Here is a 22770-nt window from a genome sequence, read left to right as displayed (position 1 = left end):
GCTAGACTCTACCTTCAAAATCAAACAAAAACCCCCACTGTCAACAGTCACCTTTAATATGCTTACCCTATTGTGGAAGATATTTTCCTCTTACATGTGTGAGGAATTAGTACTAAATTCCAGTTTCTCTGATTATTGGGCATCCTACCCTAAAGTTTCTTACAGAGCACTGTAGCTACAGCTTTGAGGACAAAAGCTCCATGGTTATGGATTTAGCATACACTAAGTCAGATGCTCAGAGTGATATAATCTGATTACAGATACATCGCTTGTCACCTCCCATGGCCGTATAACCCCTCTGCCATTCAGCTGTATAATGCAACTGTAGTAACTTCACTTGAATGAGCGCAGAAGACTGACTGACTGACAGTAAATGCACACACCTTTGGAGTAAGGGTGTAACTTTTCCACTGAAAGGAACTAGTGGACTCTGCAGCAGTTACCAGTAAGAAAGAAAAGTAAAATTTTATATACTACTAAAAGAAATTAATTTGCTGTATTAGCCACTACTTTTTTTTTTTTTTTTACTAATGATGGGGTCTTATATACAAATCTCAAAATTTGTAGATAATGAAACTACTTTCCAAGAAATATGCATAGGAAGGCAAATTTTGAATAATTAAGGCATTAAACACCCCAGCTGTTAAATTAACATCCACTTGGCGTGTGGAATAAGAGACCAACTCTTACCAAGTATCACACTTAAGTAACGTTTATTTTATCAGAGTAGATGGTCCAAATTAAAAGTACTCATGCAGTCAAGGGGCCTGGTGGCTGTAAAGAACTTTTTCCCCAGTTTGTGCTATGTATAAGCACTTCCACTGAAGTGAAAGTAAGGCAGAACCAAGATTTAGCAAGGTACAGGCACTTTGTTCCCAGTTCAAGCAGGGAAAAAAAAAAGCCTACATCAGGTCCTGGTTCCCCCCCACCCCAAAAAAGCTTCATGTTTATTAAACAAAATGTTGTAAAAAATAGAAAAAACCCAAGATACAGAAAGTCAGTGCTCCCTAACCATACACTACTATTTTACGTTATCATATGTAAGACCAGAAGTGGAAGAAACCATAAATCAAAGCTTATTCTTAACAAGTGTTCAGTTACCTTGGATATTTAGAGATATGTGTAGTGTACCAAGTGTTTGACAGCGGTATAGTAACAGTCTGACTTGGTATTGCCAATGGTATCTAATAGTACACTGCGTACTACACAGTGTAGTTAAACAATTGCTTGAAGGAAGGAAGATAGGAAAGATATTTTAGATTCCACATTATCTGGTTACATAAAACAGTGATTTACAAAAAACTCATATACCAAACAATATTCTAAATAAATAGTTCATCTTCATGACTATATACAGAGTCCCCATTGCATTAGTTATCCAAGAACGGCATGTCTGTGTCCATGGGTGCTGGGGCAAGTTCACATAAATAGAACAGCGTGGCTTCACTTGCTTCTGCCTCGGTCAGTGGCTCCAGCCGCACCAGCTTGCTCTGAGTTGGTTCAGGATCCAGGCTGCTCTCCAGGAGCTCGTCCACTTCCAGCGGTTTGTCCACAGAGGAAGGAGTTTCAGTGGTGGAGCTCCCACTCTCAACATTGGAACCTGGGTTCCCATCAAGGAATGCAAGCAGTGGAAATGCAGTATACTGTATGAGTTGCTTATCTAAGGGAAAAAATTCCCAAAACGTTATCAGTTCACATGCCATCCTACATGTAGAAAGAAGAAAAACAAACAAACAAAAAAAAAAACCAGCACCCCATATAACTTATTTTAAGAATGGTTAATAATGTAAAGTTCTATGTGCTTGTTTTAAATGATTAAAGAGTTACTACATCCACTACATCCCTACATAAAGTTATTTATCCAGATTCTCCTGTAAAACATCAGATTCTCTATGGCTGGTACAGTGCCAAATACCTAAAAAGCAAATATAATAAATATATTTGTTTTGGTTATTTGCTTATCAGCATCATACAAACTTAGACAAGCAAATAATTGAGACAGTTTTTAGAACAATGCTTGCTTAACTCAAACTATTTCAACAGAACACTTATTACAACTAACCTGATTTGGGCTTAAAAACTTGTGTTTCCTGTGAAGCAGCTGGACCAGCATTATTCTTAGTAGTTTCTATTCCCTTTGTCTCCATCTGGAAAGTAAAGTAAAATCTAAAATACATACCCTCAAACCTTCTTTCAATGCAACAGCAATGATACTAGAACTTAGCTGACCAACCATTTAAAAAAATATTTGTGAAGGGATGCACTGGTATCAGTTACTCACACTAACAGATCATGGCTGAGAAAATGTGAAATGGAAACAGATTTATTCAAGCAAGAACAAAAACTAATGCTCATAAACAAACAGGACAAACTCAAAGAGCTAGTATGTTGCTCTACTGCTTATTCTAATGTTTCCTTTCCCACCAGACAGCACAGATGAAAACATTTTGACAAAGTATGTTTTTAAGTACTAAAACTTGGGTACAGAAGATATAAAAATCTCTACAAAAGAGGCTGGTAACAAGTACAAGTTTTGGTTTCACAGTTTCAAATGACATTATATGTTGCTAATTAGAGTGTTTTTCCCCTTCCTATTTAAAGCTTAACAGGATGAATTCAATTGCAGCCTTCCTATACTCATGGAAGTCTTGAAAGCAAGAGCATGAAAAAAGTGCTATTGTACCAGGAAAAAAAACAGGAAGGGATGAAAAAAGTTTGAATCTCTCACTACTGTGTACATTGAGCAATGATGGGTTTGAGACTTACTTTGGTATTAGTGATATGATCTGTGGGATTCATCTGCACGGAGCTTGTAAAAAGCTGAATAAGACAAAACACATCAAGCTTTAAGTATCTCGATGCTCCTATTAAGAATACAAGAACGTCACATCTGCATGTGTGAGAATAATCCCTGCACTGTGTTTTCACCCTCAGTTAGGATTACAGTTTATTTACAGGTAGTCACCACTTCTGCAAAGAAAATCTTTGGAGCGTACTTTGGAATCGCACGAACTTCACTCACGAAGGAAACAACTGTAAGCGTGTCTAACTCGGAATAACGTGGTTCTCTGCAGTCTGAGAATCACCAATTCATTCTTACTTTGCTCCATGGAGAATTGTGTGTACAATAAGGAGGAACATACCCTGAACAAGTTTTCAAGTGACACTGAACTGGAAGGAGTCAACAATACATAGGGAGCAGATCTGTTAAGAGGGATCTTAGGAAGCTGGAAAAGAGGGCCAACAAGTACTCCATCAAGTTCAACAGACAAATGTATCTAGGACACAACCACCTCATGCACCAGCCTAGGTTAGTGACCAAACGGACAGGGAACAGCTCCTCAGAGATGGACCTGGAAGTCCCACTAGACAACACCCCACATAAACCAGCAGTATGACCGTGCTACAGAGTGAATGGTTTTAGGCTTCCCAGTATGAGAATTTTCAAACTACAGAGTCCAAAGGGCCACAGATGGTTAGGGGGCATGAGACATACAATGGGCTGAGAAAACATGGTTTATCTTGTCTGTAGAGGGCAGACAAGGGCACTAACTGCACCCTTCCACTACTGATAAGGAGGTGTTACAGAGAAGACAAACTCCACAGAGGTGGATAGAGGACAAGATGCAAGAGTGACATGCTGCAGCAGGGAGAATTTGGACTGACATAAGGAAGTTCTTCACAGAGAGCAAAGCACTGAAGCAGGCACTCAGGGAGGCTATGGAATCTCCCTTTGGAGACTGCAGAATTTGAGTTGACAAGGCCTGAGCAACATGATCTAACTTTCAAGTCGGCCCTTGAGCGAGGAGGTTGGACTAGATGGCCTGCACGGGTCCCTTCCAACCTAGATCACTCTGCTAGACATGAACCCGAAGAGAAATTGAGAACATACACATACTTCCAAGAAATCACCTGAAACATCAGAAAACCTTCTAAAATAAATGCCAAGAGCCTTTTTAACCCAAGTTCATTGAGATGACGACAGATTCTGTGCTGGGCCATTTCAAAGCAAAAATATTAATCTAATTGATGTCTGAGTTTATGTAGCAACAAATAAAAATGTTATTTCACTAAAAGCCATTATTTGATCAAAAATTTACATCACTGTCATCACCACAGCATGCACTTGGGCAGTGGTGTAGTACAGTTATACCAGTGCCCCAGAAACATATTCACAAATATTTATAACTGTCCTTTTTGAAAGGAAGAGCAAAATATAATCTTGAGCGTTTTAAACAGTAACAGTCTATACAAATATTTTCTTGAGTATATTACCAAAATACTAGAAATATTGAAATAAACAGAGAAAATTACATCAACCAGTAGGTCTGGATCTATGCTGAACTGTCGTCCTGATAACATGGCCTGGAAGTCCTCTAAACTGCAGTCGATACTGTCAAGATAATCCAGAAGTTCAACTCTAGAAGACAGAACCAGTATTATATTACTGTATCCACTAATAGAAGAAAGAAAAAAAAAATCACAAGTTTTACACAGATGTACTACGTAATCTAAAAATCTTCACCAGCACTATTTTGACTTTTTCATTAACTTAACTTCTGGAAAAGACTGAAAACTTTCAACCTTATTCTTTAGAGAAGAAGCCAAGTAAAGTAGACAGGTGTTCCAAAAGAGAAATCACATCAACGTTAGACTATGATTATCATCAGCAGAGACAGAACTCCTGCATCTCACTAGTCCTAATGGAGTGCAATCTGCCTGCAAGAATCCTGCATACAAATCCTGACAGCATCATCAGTTTAAACAGCGTTATTTACAACATTACACTGTCAGATTATGTACCCCAATTCACTCTCTTCATGATGAAAATCAGAGGGGGTCCCATGGTAAAATACTTAAAATGGAAGGATCTATCAGCATAAAGGTAACATACATTTATATTCTTAAGAGAAGCTACTGTTCTGTCCTTTGAATTTCAATCAGTTCTAATACTTAAGAACATCAGGCTACTCACTTTCCAAGAAGGTTTATATTCTGTGAAATTACTCCACTTTCATTGAGAATGGAATCCATCATTGAGACTGGATCTTCTGCAGTTAAAGTTGACTGGCTGTTCAGCTGTACAGCACTTGACATGAGCGGACTTGCACTGTCACTGACAGGGCTGAGGGGATCATTAGCTGGGACAGCGACTGATTCTGTGCTTTTATCCCCTTGAATTACAGGGGCATATTCTTCCTCATTATCATCTTCCACAATTACTATATCGGGAGAATGACTGCAGCTGTAAAACAAGACAAATGAATTGAAGTGTTCCAAACACAAATTGGTACATTATTCCACACACCTAGTTACTTTTTTAATGCAGCTCAGTTAGTAGACACTGTTGTGCTAGACCACATTAGGAACTATTAGGAGCATAGAGGGACACCAATGTTTTTGCGTTAGAACAAGCAAAAGCTTTCATATAAATGTGGAGTAGCTACAAAATAGGCCAAAGCATATGAGACTGCCAAACAAGACAGACTGTGTGTACTTTGCATCTTTTCAGTGGAATAAAATTCAACTCTGGATTAGCCGTAACATGAAGGATCTCAGTTAACTGTGTTACAGTTAACTAAGCTTGCTTTGTACACCAGGAAGGCAACCAAAACAACCATGAAAAAACAGTTTCAAATAACTTGCTTTCCACTGTACACTGGTGGTTTTCTTAACACTTAAGTAGTTGTGCTGTCTTACCTTCATTAAACTTTTCTATCAGAGAATGCATTTCCAGACATCAGTTCAACAAACAAAACAGTATTAGTTCAAGCATAAACTACTAACCTCTAAATTTTATTCCTTGAGGCATAATACAGGCCCTATCAATACCATGCAAAGGAGGAACTACTTCTATAGTGCTAAGTAAAGAAAGAAGAAATGTAGCCCCAAACTACTTGGGACTAGAAAAAAAAAAACACTAAAATTCCCCAAATTGACTAGCATAGTAATGTTCAAAGACCACACCGACACTTGATAAACAGCACATGCAAGTTAATCTCCACAAAAAAACTTTAAAACCAAGGGATGCCACCCCTGTCTGTATTCATAACCAAAAGTAAGACATCAATTATTCTGTCTTTTGACAAGTAGTATACTTAACAAGAGTGCAATAATACAGGTTACTTCACACTAGTTTCTATCTTCAACATATTAAAATTCTGACAGCCAGTTAACTATTGGGAATCCAGAGGAAACCTAGCGTGAATTCACAGATGATGTTCCTGTACATGGAGGAGTCTTCTTACCACTTTATTAAAGCAGTATCTAAGACATCTGAATTATAGCACAATATACAGCAGCGACAGCCAACTACCCATACAGAATTCTAGAAACTTCTTACTTGGAAGAATCTGAAGTGGTATCTTCATTTGCTTCTGGTGTAACAGGAGGATTTTCATCAACCATGGTATTGTCCTCATCGGCCACATCCTCAGTAACATCATAAATAATGATGTCATCTGAAATTTGGTCCCTCTGTTTTAACCCCTCAGTTCTGTTGAGAGGTACCTGAGAATTATTTTTAAAAGAGTCAGGGGACAAAAGGACAATTAGCTTCAGCATTCTGTCAGTTATCACTGCATCTTAAAATGCTGTAATTCTGAAACAGTAGAAGAATTTTCCAACACCTTGGAGATTACAAGGGGTTTGTACGGATCTAAGTTTAACAGAAAAAAAAACACGAGTAAATAAATGAACAAGACGGAGAAGAGCAGCTACAGAAAAAAAAATGTTTGGCAAGTAATACAGGCATAGAAATAAAAATATACTAGCAAAAGCAACAAAAAAGATACAAAGACAGGACTACACGAGAAGTAAAAATGCTAAAAAAAGTGACTACTAGTCTTGACCTGCCATTTAAGTAGTACTTGCTAGAGCACTCATTCTGATGATTTCTCCACCCACAATTATTTGTACAGGAGAAAGTAACTTTCAGAGCTGTGACACATTCAAGCAGCACAAAAACTTGACATGACGTTGCTGGGTTGGGTGCTGCCTTGCAGAACAACAAGGTGGATTCTTTTCTCTGAATGGGGCCCTCAGCTCCAGGAGACAACAGCAGAACATACACATGCTTAATGGCACTATTATTAAAAGCAAACCGCTTTCAGTAGGATCACATGTAGCTGTATTTAATACACAGGTAAGTGGTTTACACATGATCATACTGACAAGTGAACGGTAATTATCAACACACTTGGCTTCTGAAGGATACACAAGGCATACTGCTTCTAGAAGCTGAAAGCTCTCGGTACACAGTTATGTTTCTACCCTCAATACGACACGTTACTTGATCTGTCTGCTTCCCCTGGACTCCTTCCTTCATCATAACAAATAACATGCATAAAAGAAAACTTACATGATGGTTACTGTCAGCCGGTTCTTTCACAATTTGCTGAAATACATTTGACTTTGTAGGTCCATTAGTGTTCAGGAGAAGAGGCCTAAATCACAGTAAAGGAAGAAAGCCATCTCAGAACTAATTCTTCCATTTTATTCAACAAAAGATGTCAGTATACTTACTGGACAGCAAGTTTTCAAGGCCATATTTACCTCTTGCGCTTTAGGCTCACTAGTTGGTTATTCTGCACCAAGGTAACAATAAATTGCACAATCTATGAGGAAAAGAATACTATCATTAGTCAATTTACCCTGTAATTGCTTCTCTCTGAGCACCAACATACCTCACAGCATAAGACTTTGTTAACCAAATCCATACCAAAACAGCACATCACTTATTGTGTGTGTAGTGATTTTTATATAGAACTGTTCAGAAGAATTAAAAATCAAGGCAGATCAGAAAACATGGCTGGTAATATCTAAAAAGAAGAGAGTTAATCAGTTGTTTGAGAAAGGCTTTTTTTTTTCCACATAGCAAGTAATAATTTTTTTACACGTCACTCAGTATATATTAAGAAATCCAGTAACTCAAGACTATCAGAAGAATTCTAATTCTAATGAAAGAAGGCATGTAAGGGTGTTGACTGTATATATAACCTGTATCTATAAATACTGGGCCTGATGAAAGGCTTTTTTGACAGATTAAAAAAAAAGACACATACAGTTGACAGTATTCATCAGCTGCCTTTCCCTTTGAAATCTCAGCCTATTTTCACCTATGTTTTAAATTTAAGGACTAAATGAAAGTCTCTGGCTTGAACAAACTGAAAAAAAAAGATCAGTAAAAGTCTCTGCTACAAGGCTGCTTATAGTATTACTATTTCTGATACATAAACAAAATAAGAATTTGTAAACTCTTTGCATTTACATTGGTTTTGGTAGATCATAAATCTGACTGTTAAGCTAAGCTAACATATTAGCAGTGGGTTCCATTCAACAACCTATTCTTCTGATAACGTTAGAAACACACAGTTAGTATTAAGTGGAATTAATCTCCAACACTGAACTTTGTAATTCTTGTAGTAAGATACATTTTTTTCCAGAGATCTGTCAGTACAGTCTATTAGTTACCTGATTCCTGAAGAAATCAAAAACCAATGGACCATTTTAAGCTATCTTAATGAATGATTTACAACGTTCCTGGAATTCTTTCTTTGAAAATGTTTACAAGAGTTTTGGCCTTAACTTTTGCTTATGGGGTGAAATATACTGAATGTTTCTTTCACAAAGGTTTGCTCACCATGCACCACCCAGTTGTTTTTTTTTATTAAAAAGTTATTTCCCATGCTATGATAAAAGAGTGAGGGCAAAGAAAGGTAACTTGACAGAGTATTCTTAGCTTAGAAGCACTCATACTGATGTTTGAACCAAGTCTTACCTTCCTAATAACTTGCTGTTGTTGCAAGTGTTTTGCTCTCAGTTCTGCAACTTCTCTCCAAAGAGATTCATTCTCTCTGTTTGAAAAGGATAATTTAAAAATCAAAATAAGGTTTAAAATATTCACAGGAATAATTATTGTTAAAGATTAGTTAGTTTCATGAAAGCTCTTTGAAATGTGTTTTTAGGTTTCAGGGAAAAAAAATCGCAGAGTCAACAACCCTCACAAATAACTAACTACAAAATAGAGAACCAAACACAACAAATAGCTTGAAGAGAACTTCCAGCCTCCTTAAAACATTTTTTTTTCCCAAATAGAGAAATACTTATTACACACACGTTCAGCATTTCAAAATGAAGTATTTTGTTTCCTTTCACATAAAGTTACCTTCTCTTCATTCTAGTAAATAAATAAATTAAAATCAAACAAACATACAACTGGTTTCTGGCAGCAGCAAAGGACTAGACAGCCAAGGAATATCCCTTGGGAACAGCCCTTTCACCAGTAAATATTGCATTTCTTCATCTATATCAAGCCTGTATGCCCCTCCTCACACACCTTTTGCTAGATGCAAGACATCAATCAGAAACTACATCCACCTTGAAAGCACCTTTACAGAACAAGCTCAAGCCTTACAAGCAGCTGTAGGTTATAACAGCTGCCTTTATTAACTTCAGTAAAGGCGCATGTATTAGGTGCTGAAAAACAGGAGCACAGCAGAGCTGGCAGCCTTCAGGGAACACTGCCATTTCACAAACCTTGGTTGTTGCAGTTCTCACAAGAGTCCAGAACAGAGATAGTATAAAAAGTGCTGTAAAGTGGCCCTTGCTATCATATCCATGAACCTTCTTGCTTCCAACAGCATAAAGCATATTAATCAGTAGATAATGAATATCAAAAGCTTCAGTGGATAAGACAACTTACCACCCTCCTCTGTTTCATAGTTTAGTTTTCAACACAGATGAATGCCAAAATGGGAAGAAAATCTCTCCATTGGTGTTTCGTGTTTTTAGGAAACCTTAAGCTTAATTTTCATAAACAGCTGCTGATAGGCAGTATGATGAAGCTTAGCAGCAGTCTGAGGATTAATGTCTAACACACAATTTAAAAGCGCAGTTCCATCACAAATTTAGTAACTGCAGTCAGGGATTTTGAACTTTCTCAACCTTTCCACCAGCTTTATGAACATGTTTTGTAGGACCAGGTCTTCTGATTTAGCTCCAGTTTCTACTTAAATCATTTTAAACTCGTGGACCAAGATGGGTATCAAACACCGACCATTCTATCTTCTTATCTCTACAAACTGTCAGGTCGCTAGCAACCAGACGTCATTTCAGCCAAAGTCAGCCCTATTCTGAGCAGGGCTTTGAACCTTATGGCCTCCTGACATGCCTTCCAACCCAAATTCATCTATGATTCAAAAGGATGAATGTGAGCGGTTTTAATTTAGACTGGCAAGTTTCTAATAAAGACCCTTCCTGGCCAAAATGTTTGCCTTTGAATACTCTATCACTCTAGTAATTAGAACTGAAAACACCAACTGAATGACACGATGTAATTCTCAAAACTTGAACATACTGCTTACCTCTGCTGCAGAGACAAGCAGTTGTTTATTTTGTCAATTCAGAGTCCTGAGACAGAGTTACCATGGAGGTGCTCTGACTTACAGTGCAAGAGCTTATCCCTTATTATCCCATTTGCATCTACATATTCATACATTTGTGACACACCTCTCATATTGTTGAGGATGAATCATAGTAACTACACAAGCGATACTATTCTAAAAATACTCTATTTATATTTGGATTTTAGACTCTGTATCTCTGTGGCTGAGGTAACTAATGAATTTTCAAATTAGATTTCTAACCAGATTTTTATAAGCATCAATTGTTCTGCAATTTCAGCAGTGAGGGAATGAAGACAGTAAGAGGAAGCTAAAAAAACAATGAGCAAAAACATTAATTATAGTATGAAAGTATCACAAGCAATTTGCACAAACCAAATTCTGCCTCAGACTAAATACAGTAACCATTTCAAACTTGAAGTCACACATACTCAGCATACTCTACGCTAAGAACTTACCTGAATCTTAAGCCTCAGCACCATTATGGAACTAAAATTAATCGTGTTTAATTGCCTACTACTAGACAGTTCTTCAAACATCAACTTTGCCTATTACTTTTAGTCATATCAAAACGTTCCATTTAAAATGCAATTCTTTTACTGGAATTTCTCTTCCCAAAGCAATAGTTACAGTTGGACACTCAGAAATCAAGAGACCCTTAAAATTGTGTCTCACACTTAAGTCAGATTTGTTCTCCAGCATCTATTGTCAGAATTACTCAATTTCAGAGCTGAGTTGCTGCTTGGGCATTTACCTTTTCAGAGCAGACAATCGAGATTCAATAGTCTCTTGTTTAATTTGCACCTTTTGAGCACTACTTATTATTTTGGAGAGATCTTCCTGGCGTATCTTGTTTTCTTCAGGTCTTGAAGAAGAAACCTTTAAAAGATGAGAATCCAGAAGCAACACTTTCCTCTACTCGTTGTTATTTATTATTTTATTTTGTAGATCAAGTATATTTTGTCTAGTGTTGATACTATGAGTTAATAATAAAACAAGCATCAAATACTAAAATACAGAAACTCCTTACAACAGTCACCATATTAGTTTTAGTTATTACAAACATCTGTATTCATTCAGATTTTCCAGGCATTGTACCCAGCGCTCTGTATCGTAGCTGCTTCAAACTAACCCACGTTAAAAAGCATCTCCCACCACAGTTTAACTTGTTGTATTTGTTTCATAACAATTTTCTTATTCACCCTCTTCAGAGTAACAACAGAGCAAATTTCAGACACGTATATGTTTATACGTTTGCTCCTTCTTCTCCTTGGCGGAAACTTTACTACTTGCAGTAGCTGCGCTCTAAAACGAGCTACATAAACAAACAGACTGTTGTATTACTGATGGTACAGTCAAAGCATGTGCTGCACTCCTAATACACGTTTGCTAAATGTTCTATTTACACACCTCATTTTTGCTGCCTGTTAAGCTCACTATGACAGGAAAATACTCAGATAAAGGAGACTAGTCAAATAGTCAAACCCCCCAAAATACCTTTAAATAAATCTTATATATATACAAATATATGAATGAGAGCAGCACAGTTTATTTGCTTCCCCAGACTCCAAGCTCATTTGCACTCACAATCTTGCAATTAAACATGACATGTAATCTGCTATTCATTTATACTTACTGGTACAGCTTTTTTACATACTGATTTTTCACTAACCTTCCTTTTAATGTGTTCCAACAAGTCCTCCCGACCCTGCTTAAAATATGGGTGCTGAAACTCTACTGGACCATCTCGCTCCAGTTTGACAATCCCAGAATCAACATGGACAACTTTACGGAAACCATCTTTAATAAAAAAAAAAAAAAAGGAAGAAAAAAAAAATCTCTCAATGCCCACATTAAGGAAAACAAACTGTATCGCTCTGACTATCCTTTTATCAGGTTTGAGAATGAGACAGCAACCTAGTAGCAGAGAGCACAGCAGAACTGCTCAAAGGAAATAATCTGTAACTGAACACACGCAGGATCGTGAACTATGCCAGAAACCAAAAACCCCCAAGAACTTACACATGTTTAACTGTCTGACAAAGCTTGCCATGTTGTTGTGCTTGAAGTATTTGGGAAGAATCTCTTTTGCGAATCTCTGTTCGTCCAACACCAAGAAACTCTGGCCATTCTAAAACGAGAAAGACGTTAAGCTTCTTAAAGACTATTGTAGAAAACACTCTGGGCTTTTAGAATTAATCACCACATAGGAATGCTTCCTTTGTGCACGCAGTATGTAACTGATCTGCTTGCCTACAGTTTTCCACAACAAAAGTGTACAAACCCTTCAGTTGCAAAGCAACAGAGAATTCCTGATTTACATTGCTATCCATACCTAAAGGGAAACATTTCTATTGTTACTCTTCACTTCCTCGAGAGAAATGATTTAACGACCAGTTTACCAACAAGTGTCAGTGTCACTACAGCAGAATACTATCGATGTTGTATGTAGCTTCACAATCTTGGAATACAGCAAAGAGACTGCAAGGTAAAAAAAAAAAAATAAAAAAAAAAAAACACCACCACAACACAACAAAACACAGCTTAAGTCCCTTCTGCTTCTCAGCATAAAAACATGACTAGTTTGGTAAGACCTGTAGAGAAGATGAAGCTGTCAAAAGCTGAGGGTGTCCACTGGATTTCAGAGTTACCAAACAGCACTTAAGACAATACCTCCCTCCTCCTGCGATGCCAACTGTGAGGGAGGACTGATCTTTTCCCCACTGCACTGGTCCTCAAATTTCATCCACGGGCTGAGACTAAAATAGAAAGAAGGCTCTGCTCTTTGTTCTTCAATGATCTTGCTCCAATAACTAAAGGACAAGTAATTGGCAGGATCCAAATCAGCTGCTTCAAAATGGTACAGGTTTCTCTGTGGTCTACCCACAGTACTCTCACTTTGCACCTATGGAGGAGCCTACCATCTTTGACAAATGTCATCGCTGATACTCCATCTTCTCAGAGGCCCTTTGGTTCAAGAGGCCCCACTTTTTTCTTACCCCCCAACGCCAGCAGCTCTGTGTTCCCCAAGCAGCTTGAAAAACCAGCACGAGACCATGTGAAGATCTTTACCTAAGACCTTGTTTCTGACAAGCAAGCGAGGATCATCAGAAGCAGGGTTTATAAACGGAATGCCATTAGATGAGTTACAAGCACAAATCTGAGAACAGTAGGAAGATGAAAGCTTCCCAGTAATGTATACCTATTTCCCGCTGAGAATCAGTCAGCGTAAGGAAAATGGGAAGCAAAACAGCAGGAACAGATGACTTTAGCTAATGCATTAACATAACTCACTAGCTGAAGGTACTCAACTGGTGCAACGGTGACCTGTAACGCCAACAGACAGTTTTCACGCAGCACCTGACTTCACTGTTACTTTAAAAATTTTCAGACCTACAGCAGAACAATTCAGGAGATAGTTCTTCTCGTCCTTGTTGCCTTGACAATCATTTACACTGATGTTGTAAACAGACGTCAGGTTAAGGCCTGACATTAACTGAGCGAAGCCTTACTACATAGCTGAATACAGCTTTCAGGTCTTACTGTTACTGACAGCAGCATACAGCAATTGTCCAAGTATTTCATCTGTTATTCCCTGTATATGTTTCAATGTCACCGCAACCTCCACTAAGATAGGCATGTGGAGAGACAAAACGTGGTTGTTCTGCTTCAGTTTCTATCCACCCAGTGCAGAGACACAGGAAAAAGTGAAATGTTACAGTTACAGCACTTTTCCTCCACTATTACGCCTGACATAGTGTATTTTCAAAACAGACTAACACTCGCATACCAAAGGCTACCAATACCTTCCTCCATCCAAGAACTGCTAAATGCTGCTAACATGAACCACGATTAGTAGATCTTCCTTCACAAATTGCGTTGCAGAATCTCTAACAATTTGGCCTTAATTTTTAATTAATGAAATAACACAAAGATACCTAGCAATAACCTTGGTACATTTACTTGAGGTAACTCCAAGCAATACATTTGGAGAGTGTCCATAAGGTGGCAAAAATGGCAGGTAAGGCAGGCATCACTCCCTGCAGCCCTCAGCATCTCTCTTCCAAAGGAAACAAGCAGATGGAAAGCTGTTGTGGTCTAGGCAGAATCCACAAGTCTCCTTCTTCAAAAGGTTCAGGTTGAAGCTACCGGTAACCTGCTATCAGTGCAGCGCTTAAGGGAACCTTTGATGGCTGCCTGAATATTTAAAATAAACTGAGCTGAAAGCTGCCATCTCAACACCACTCGAAGATGCCAACACGGTTTGAGAACAGCCCTTTTAAATACGCTGTTGGGAAAACGTTTAAGATAGAGAAAAGCATGACGTTATTGTAAAACAATCCGCGCGGCGCTACGGGAGAGCTCCCGCTGCCTGCGCCCAAACCCGCGCAGGATCGCTCCCCGTGCCTCCCGCATTACCTCGCCGGGCTGCAAGGAGGCGGGCACGTCCTGCTTTACGGTATTTTTCAGACACTCGCGGATTTCGCAGCCTGGCAATGGCTCCGCGCTGCTCACTACGGCAGCCTGGCACTTTACCACAAAGGATCCGAGAGGAAGGCCACCCGAAGCCCATTTCCCTTTTTTTATACATTTATTTCTGAGGAACGAAGCCCAGCCCGACGCGACCGATGGGATCACGGCACACATTCCCAACCCCCGTACCCCCGGAGGAGACCCTCCACACCCACCGCCGTGCCCCCGGGGCCGGCCGCGAACAAAGGCGGCGGTGTGCGGGGGGGGTGGCGGCGGTGGGGGGGGCTCCAGCACCGCCATCCCCACGTGGCCGCCGCCTGCGGCCCGGCCTCGCGCGCCCCCCCCCCACCTTCCCTTCCAGCCGTTAAACGGCTCCGAGCCCCCCCCCCTCAGCGCGGGTGCCCCCCCTGAGGCGGGCGGGCCCAACGGGCGGCGCCGCACCTGGCTCCAGGTGATGAGCTGGTTGCTGGGCGCCTCGCCCACCAGTGCCCACAGCTTGCTGAGGAAGGCCGGCACGCCCGCGCCGGCCGACGGCGGTTGCTGCTGCTGCTGCTGCTGGGCGGGCTGCTGCGGGTGCTGCTGCTTCATCGTGCTCGGGAGCCGCGGCGCTGCGGCGCGGTGCGGCCGGGGGAGGGGCAGGAGGGGGAGGAGGAGGAGAAGCGGCGCGGTGCGGCTCCGGTGCCGGCTCCGCCCCTCCCGGCCGCCGGCCGCGCATGCGCGCGCCTGCGCGCCGCTTTTACATAACGGGCCCACGTGCGCCGCCCTCACGTGCCACAACAGCGCCGCCCGCACGTGCAAGTGACAAGGGGCGGGGACCAATGGCGGCGCGCGCCTGCTCTCCGGGGGGCGGGGCCAGGTGCGCTGAGGGGGCCGTGGTCGCGCGGCCGGTGAAGGCGTGCCCTGAACCCCTCAAGATGGCCCTAGCTACTGCGGCCCGGGCACCCCGCGGTTGAAGCCGGCGAAGCGGCGGTCCCGGCCCTCCCGGCGGCAGGGGAGGTGCAGCCGCCTCGCCCCAGCCTTTGGCTGCCATTTTGGCACAGTACCTCCAAACATAGGCGGTGTAACTGCAGCCGCCTGCTTCCTCTACCTACTGCTTGGAAGGATAAATAAATAAAAAAGCTGATTTTTTAGTTTCCAGTCACAGTAACTCACACAGAAAACTGTCCAGCTCTCCAAAGCTAGTTGAAGCAGTCATTTCTGGTGTCACCTGGCTGTCACAGGTGCTGAGAACATGCCCTTCTTACCCAATCCTTAGTCTTCAGAAAGCTCTGTAGTCTAGTAGAATGGTTAGAAAATAACTAGTTAGATGAAAAACAAGTATACATACCATGCTAATTTATTATATAGATGATACGAGAAAAAGAACATAATAAGCATATGCACAACAGACCCAAGCTAACTCTCTAGCGAAGATGTCTGTCATTCCCAAAGGAGACCTCCTTGCAAGGTAAAGCATTTAAACTTCAGATGTACTGACTGACTATAGAGCCTCTCAATAGAAATTGATTTAAATCAAAAGCATAGTTGAAGGAAAATAGTCTAGGGAATGGTAAAAATGCAGTAAATTTCCTTCCAAGCTCCATTCTGATAAAAAAATATTTGCAGTGAAGTCTGCAATGAAGAAGCTCCTCTACGGCACCGAAGCTACTATCTTCACAACAAATCCTCAGCCATTGACAGTGTTACTGATGTTTCAGTTTGTTAAGAGGTACCATAAAACTGCAAATCAAATCTCAAAGTCTCAAAAAAAACAAGGTCAACCTGGTCTGCTTCAATCTGCAGTGGGAACAGCACAATGTGATAGAAAAGAAAAACACATTAAGAACTTTTAGCTTGATAGCTTGCAGGAAGATGAATTTAAATATTTTATATTCAAACTATATATCACCTAACTTCTCCTTTCTCATAGCATTAGCTGGCTACAATAACCTTTAACAAACTAATTCACTCATGTTCACTAGGTCATGACTGAGAGAAGTCACAACTACTGAGTTTAAGGCTTATTCCAAATACCAATCCCTGAAAAGCTAAAAATGCCTTAAAACCTATTAAAAACAAATTTATAATTGTCTGAGCAATTTTTTCATACTAACATGCATGCAAATTCCTACCAGCTTTCATTTATTTTGCTAGAAATGCCAGATAAGCAGAGTGAATATAATTATGATTTGATCTGGACACAGGTTTGTTCTCCATCTTATGTTTTCTGTTTACATCATCATCTTGGTGACAAAGACTTTTATATAATTTGGTTGCTAACCTCTTAGGGTTGAGGGAAGTCAAACTTTTCTTGCTGGACCTCAGTTTAGGGGAAAAAAATAAAGAGGAATTTTCTTCTGAGGCCTTAGGGCATAAGAACTCAAAGTTATTAATTTAATACTTAACATACCGCTCAAGTAACCCTTCAATTAGTTTTTTGTTGTCTTACAAGGTCCAAACAAGGTAATTTCTTGCCTATGTTCATGAAACTTCCTGTTACCTTACAAGTCAGTGACCGTAGAACTCACCAGCTTAACCCATGGCTATTTTACTTCCCAGTATCTTCATGAGCAGTGCTATCAATCTTCTTTTTCCACCCTGAAATAAATTTTTCCTCCATTCATCTTGCAGAAATATGGTAATTATTATCCGTTCTGAGACAGCTCAAGCTAATTAGATCTTTCACAATACTATTCCCACCTTCCCTTCACCAGAAAAACATAGGAACTCTGTAAAACTTTATAGGTATTGTGAAATTTTGGGAGTACAGAAAAAAATTCCTCCATTATCCCTTAGTTTTTCCCCTATCCCTCAGGCCCCAGAAGACGGGATATTTTGCTATTCCTCCCCAACCTTGTGTCCCCTCCCTAGGACCTAGAGTCCCCACATGTGGAAGTTCCAACCTAAGACCTTGTGCTTTGGGGACTGAGAGCACACTGCCAATAGGGAACACCTACTTTCCAGACCCCTCTGTTACATCTTTCACAGAGAGGCTATGTAAGTAGCAGCATCACAAATCTGGGCAGGAAGCCAACGGAACAAAGCTAAGCATCTATTCATATTGTTACCTGTTTACTTTGACATCACATATGCTTAGAATCACACCACCACTGATCCCTTCCACTCATGGCAGAGCAGCACGCAAGCCACATAGCAGTCCGATTCTCCCTTAAATGAACTTCGGCCACAGATAGCCCTGTTTTGATGTGGTTTAAGGTAAGTTATTTGAAATGGAGACTGTGCTATAGCGTACTTACAGATAAACTTACAAAGAGATGTCACAGGGAACAGCCCTTATGTAACAAGGCTTTTCTATTATGAACTTCATCTATCTTCTCTCAATTCTGATTTTTCTTTCACCACAGTGGAATACACAGCAAGGGTCAACAGCCAAGCTTTTCTCACAGGCTGTTGCTATGGCTCTTCTCAGTCTGAAGTGCAGTCTGTATAAATTCCTGTTATGCCAGACTCTGAGTAAAGCCTAAGTCAACTCCCCAAGGGATACCAGTCTACAGATTTTCCTCAAGACAAACAGCATGAAGCAAAATAAGCAACTGAAAATGACAAGGGAGTCAAAGGTAAGGTGACAGATTTCAAGGCAATGCTCTCTTCTTTTCATGACCACTCTTTATCCTGACTGCAGTACAAAGCATTTGAAGGTTGTTGCAATGATAAGGTAATACAGACAGACACAGTGGTCCTGTCACTCTCAGACATACTATGTGTGTTTCAGATCCAGTTATCTTTATTAGTTTGCCTATAGTGATCCCTGTGAAGGCAAAAGAAAAGCAGTCACTGAGCATGCACATATGTTGCCACTGGAACAAATACGTAAGGGCACAAGTTAACTGTCTTAGAATGCCCGCAGTATCAAATGCTGTGCATAGCACTTTACAACCAAAATTTGATCTAAGCTTTCCCCCTTAAAAAAAACAACATATTATGCCATTTAAGCAACTAAAGAGTGTTCTCCTGGGAGTCCAAACACTGCATGTATTAGCATCTCCTTGAAAGTGTCCCTATGAGGCCTTGCTTTTAGTTAATCCTCCTTGAACTTGGGGACAGCCTTTGAAATTTGTGTCTTCATGATGCAACTGGTTAGAGTAGACAAAGTAGACAATTTCAGAGAGTTTCTGAAGAGGTTATGCTTCTAAAACGAGTATCCTCTGTTTCATGCTGTCCTTGTGCATCTGATTCAAGTAGTGTTCAGTTTTTCAGTTCATTTTTTTGGATAGCTAACCTATTCATTTTCCTTCTCTTCTCCACACAACCTGTAAGAAAAGCAGATGGCACTGTCAGCACACAGGGTACCTAGTGGTCAATGATAAAATAAAGACTAAGTTTTAGAATTAAATTATGATACTTAAGTATGAAATCCATTTCCATTCATGATTGATGGCTTTTTTTTAAAAGGAAATTTCATACTCACATTTGTGTTTATTACTAACTCTTCAAGATATCTTGCTATAAAAATGGCACAGGAATTATATTGATTTTTTATTTGCTTAGGTAAAAGGAATATTTGTTTCAGGCCTTTCCCACTTCGACAAGATCTTCTAACACTATGAAAATGCTCAATGCACCTTAAAAGACTATTTTGATTTTATTACAAGGAAATTTTGCACACTGGGAAGAGATGTTTTAAACAAGCTTAGATAGTGACCAATTAAATGCAATCCGCTTCTTTAAAAAACAACATCCAGTCTCAAAATGCTTGAAGCCATTGAAGAAAGTTTAAAAATGAGACCAAAAATATGAACCTAAAGCCAGTTCTTAAGCCATCGTAAGAACAAGTTCCAGTATCAGGCCAGATTATCTGATCTTCAGGGCTTTCTGCAAAATTAATCTTTATTGAAGCTTTTGGAAGCTTTTAAAGAACATCCCTTCCATTTGGTTTACTCTTACCAAAAGCACAAAGCAGAATAGAAACTCTTCACAAAGTATCAACATGCAATTTTAACCATGTATTTGACATGTAAAAATAAGTGTTCTTATTAAGTTATAAAATTAAGTTTATTCTCACGAATAAGATGTATTAAATTAGTTCACCTCTTAAAGGTCATTCAGAGATGATCTGAATGCACAACACCCACCTGCTCTGTGATTGTGGAGTCTGTCACGTCATTCCCACCTCACCCTGCTGATGGCTATTAAACCACCCTCTTCAGCCTGTTTAAACTGAGAAACCCACAAGACTGAAAATATAACAAACCAAACTGGTTAATCTCAGTCTGATTTACCTGAATCTGAACAGGTAGAACGGTAATCTTCTGCATCTGTGTCTAATCCACTGGTTTTCATTGCTCAAGTTCCTGTAATTTTAAGGGAAAAAAAATACTCGATGTCCAAGAACATGACCCAAATACTAGTATTGTGAGAGACACTAGAGAAAGTAATGACTTGCTGCAGTTTCCACAGGATTCTACTATTTCCCTTCCAGTTTGGTTAAAACTACAGCTGTAGCAACCACACACCACTGTTCATATGAAACTGAAACGCCGTTTATGCTGCAACTGCAGCTGTCATCATCTTTGTTTAGTTAGTAAAATGTAATCAAGTTATTTTTGAATTTGCTATCAACGTGTTTTCTTGCTAGGCTGCATTTTCTTCTTGTCCCCAGATTGGCTATTATGTTGAGATTATACGTTAAAAAACAGGACGAAGCCAGCAACTGGTAGTTTTCTATATTTTGCAGATGTAAGAACTAAATACACACAGAGCATCTGGACTTCACAGTTCTGGCAGATGCTGTCTGTGGTTTGCACATTTGGTGCCTTATCCTGAAACTTCAATGGAGTCTCAGCAACAATCACTTCCTCCTCTCCCTGCCTCTAGATAGGAGATGCAATCAGATCCCAGTCACCTTCTTTAGGGTCTTTACAAAGAACAGATTAAGATTTCATTAATTTCATTATTGATCATTAAGGTTCCCTACTCAGTGCTGAGGAACAGAACTCAGAATGTAGTGCTCTGTTATTTGTGACAAATATTATGAATGAAAAATCTGTATTTTTTTAAACAAGCCACATACACACAGATGACAAGGACATTCCACTTGCAGATTTACTACCTATATTACTAAAGAGGCCCATAAACACGATCATCTCCCCCCCCACCCTTAAGAAAAAAAAAGCATTTCCCCATGTTACTGTTCAGAAACAGCTGTCCTCTAGTTCTCTCAAGCTAGATGCTGCTCCTTCAAAAATATATGGAGAGAACACTGAACAGCTGGACGCAAGAGACTGTAGGACTGATAAGCATTTTGTCCTCCCTATCCCTTCAACAATGTCATGTTATTCAATCCCTTCCACCATCTCCACTGTGCCATCTTCTGCAGTATGCTGCAATATCTATTAGATCAAGGCAAACGGGATTATAAAATATAAACAATCGACTCCTTAAACACCTTGGGGAAGGGAATAAATTTTTAACCTGTATCAGTTCTATAATCCAGTTCAGATAAATCGGATGCAAAAGCAGTTTCATCATCCCAACCAAGAGAAAGATCCAGGAATAAAAGCAAGCAGCTAAGGAAGCATGAGTTAAGGCAAATTATACCTTGTCAGACTACAAAAAAAGCAAGACATTTCTTTTTTCCCCCCAACTTAAAGTATAAAGTAAGTCATACGATGAAGGCTAGTGATTTTCCAGGTGCTTAATATTTTTCTGATCAATGAAGACAAGTGTCAAAACAAAATTTGTGTCAACAAGAGACAGAGGTGTTAGAAACAATGTAGACTTGGGTTAGAAGGAATCTCTTAATGTATATAAAGAACAGGCAGAAGTTCAGTTTCTTACTAGATGTTCTCTATTATGATGTCTGACAACTCTATGTTGGATATATATATTCTAGAAAAAGAATGTAAACCTGATAACACAGGTTTATGCGTGATAACACAACAGTTTCAGTCTTGGAGAAAACACTTTTAGACCATTTTCGATGGATTTTTTCCAACACTAGAAACAAACAATAATTAAATCCAAACACACAGCAACTCTGCCACGCCAGTGTTAGAAAACACCTTAAGTTGCAGAAAACATCAAGACTACTTTCTATAGCATGCACCTTTGCCTGATCTTAAAATGCCACTGGTGGGCTGCCTTACTCAATTTCTTACATGCCTATCGGGTGAAGAGAGGGATGCTTCTCCTCTGAGTATTTCCAGTGAAGTTGAATCTGTTTTGAGGCCAGAAAAGGAGATTAGTTTAAGAGATTCACCCAATCCCATAAATCAACTCTTTAGAGAACCTTTACACTCCAAGATTTTCTACTCTTTTAGCTTGCTAACTTCCCTTCATTCTCCAAAAGCTTGGTTTGTCAAGATACACTTTCTTAGTTAGTGAACCTGTACATTTTTATTGCAGTTCATTTTATTCTCACCCTGACCTCGTAACTTGATTATACGGACCAAGTTCTTTTCACAACTATTCAGTGCAGTACTCCAAATCCTGCTAGCTTCAGAAATCTTCCAAAATAGTTGAAAACCTCGTGGCTACTACTGTAAAAGTTGTACGTTTAACAGGACAATTAAGCATGTTGTAAAGCTAGGACTAAATCCTGCTTCTTGTATGCATTTCTATTGAAGCCTGTAGGAGTTAGCATGGAAGTAAAATGAAAACATTGTTTGTGTAATAGTTTTAACACTACGCAATGCTTAAAACCAAACCAAAACACAAATGCTCTCAAATGCAGCCAAGGTAACCAGCAATGAAATAGAGAAATGCTTTTTTTTTTTCCCCTGTGCCTAGGGATGTAAAATCACAAGAGGTCAAGTCTATTGATATTTTGCTTTAAATTTATCAAAGCTTGCTGTTAGATCTGTGGATTTTCTCTGAGAAAAGAAAAAAGTTAATCTAACCTGACACTTAATAGCTGTTTGTAACTATGGCTAAACCAAGTTGTCATAGCTTGAAA

The 22770-nt window shown here is 39.6% G+C and overlaps 1 protein-coding gene across 2 annotated transcripts; it reads right to left on the bottom strand.

The window, feature by feature from the left end:
- Nucleotides 1–696: 696 nt before the first annotated feature.
- HSF2 (heat shock transcription factor 2) lies at nucleotides 697–15597 on the bottom strand. 2 transcript variants are annotated; one of them, XM_035538729.2, is made up of 13 exons: nucleotides 15318–15589; nucleotides 12426–12534; nucleotides 12076–12203; nucleotides 11158–11282; nucleotides 8780–8855; nucleotides 7555–7616; nucleotides 7361–7445; nucleotides 6344–6510; nucleotides 4976–5245; nucleotides 4315–4420; nucleotides 2767–2820; nucleotides 2063–2147; nucleotides 697–1660 (listed from the first exon to the last, which is right to left on the bottom strand). In XM_035538729.2, exons 1-13 carry the CDS (start codon nucleotides 15462–15464, stop codon nucleotides 1371–1373), a joined length of 1704 nt encoding a protein of 567 aa, XP_035394622.1. In that variant the 5' UTR covers nucleotides 15465–15589; the 3' UTR covers nucleotides 697–1370. The 2 variants fall into 2 exon arrangements, with proteins under 2 accessions (XP_035394622.1, XP_035394623.1); XM_035538730.2 differs by lacking the exon at nucleotides 2767–2820 and having other exon boundaries at nucleotides 15318–15597.
- Between the last annotated feature and the right edge of the window lie 7173 nt (nucleotides 15598–22770).

This window comes from Cygnus atratus, chromosome 3 (assembly GCF_013377495.2).
Source record: "Cygnus atratus isolate AKBS03 ecotype Queensland, Australia chromosome 3, CAtr_DNAZoo_HiC_assembly, whole genome shotgun sequence".
Lineage (NCBI taxonomy): Eukaryota > Metazoa > Chordata > Aves > Anseriformes > Anatidae > Cygnus > Cygnus atratus.
Note: the sequence above shows the minus strand (reverse complement) of the source record. Positions and strands in the feature narration are given on the sequence as shown.

Bases quoted from the DNA above. Each gene is read 5' to 3' on its own strand.
- HSF2 (XM_035538729.2), bottom strand. From the start codon at position 15,464: ATGAAGCAGCAGCACCCGCAGCAGCCCGCCCAGCAGCAGCAGCAGCAG. The intron at 12,535-15,317 runs GTGCGGCGCCGC...TTCTCGTTTTAG, and splicing joins AGCTCATCACCTGGAGCCAG to AATGGCCAGAGTTTCTTGGT. The intron at 11,283-12,075 runs GTTAGTGAAAAA...CATCTTTTAAAG, and splicing joins TGGAACACATTAAAAGGAAG to GTTTCTTCTTCAAGACCTGA.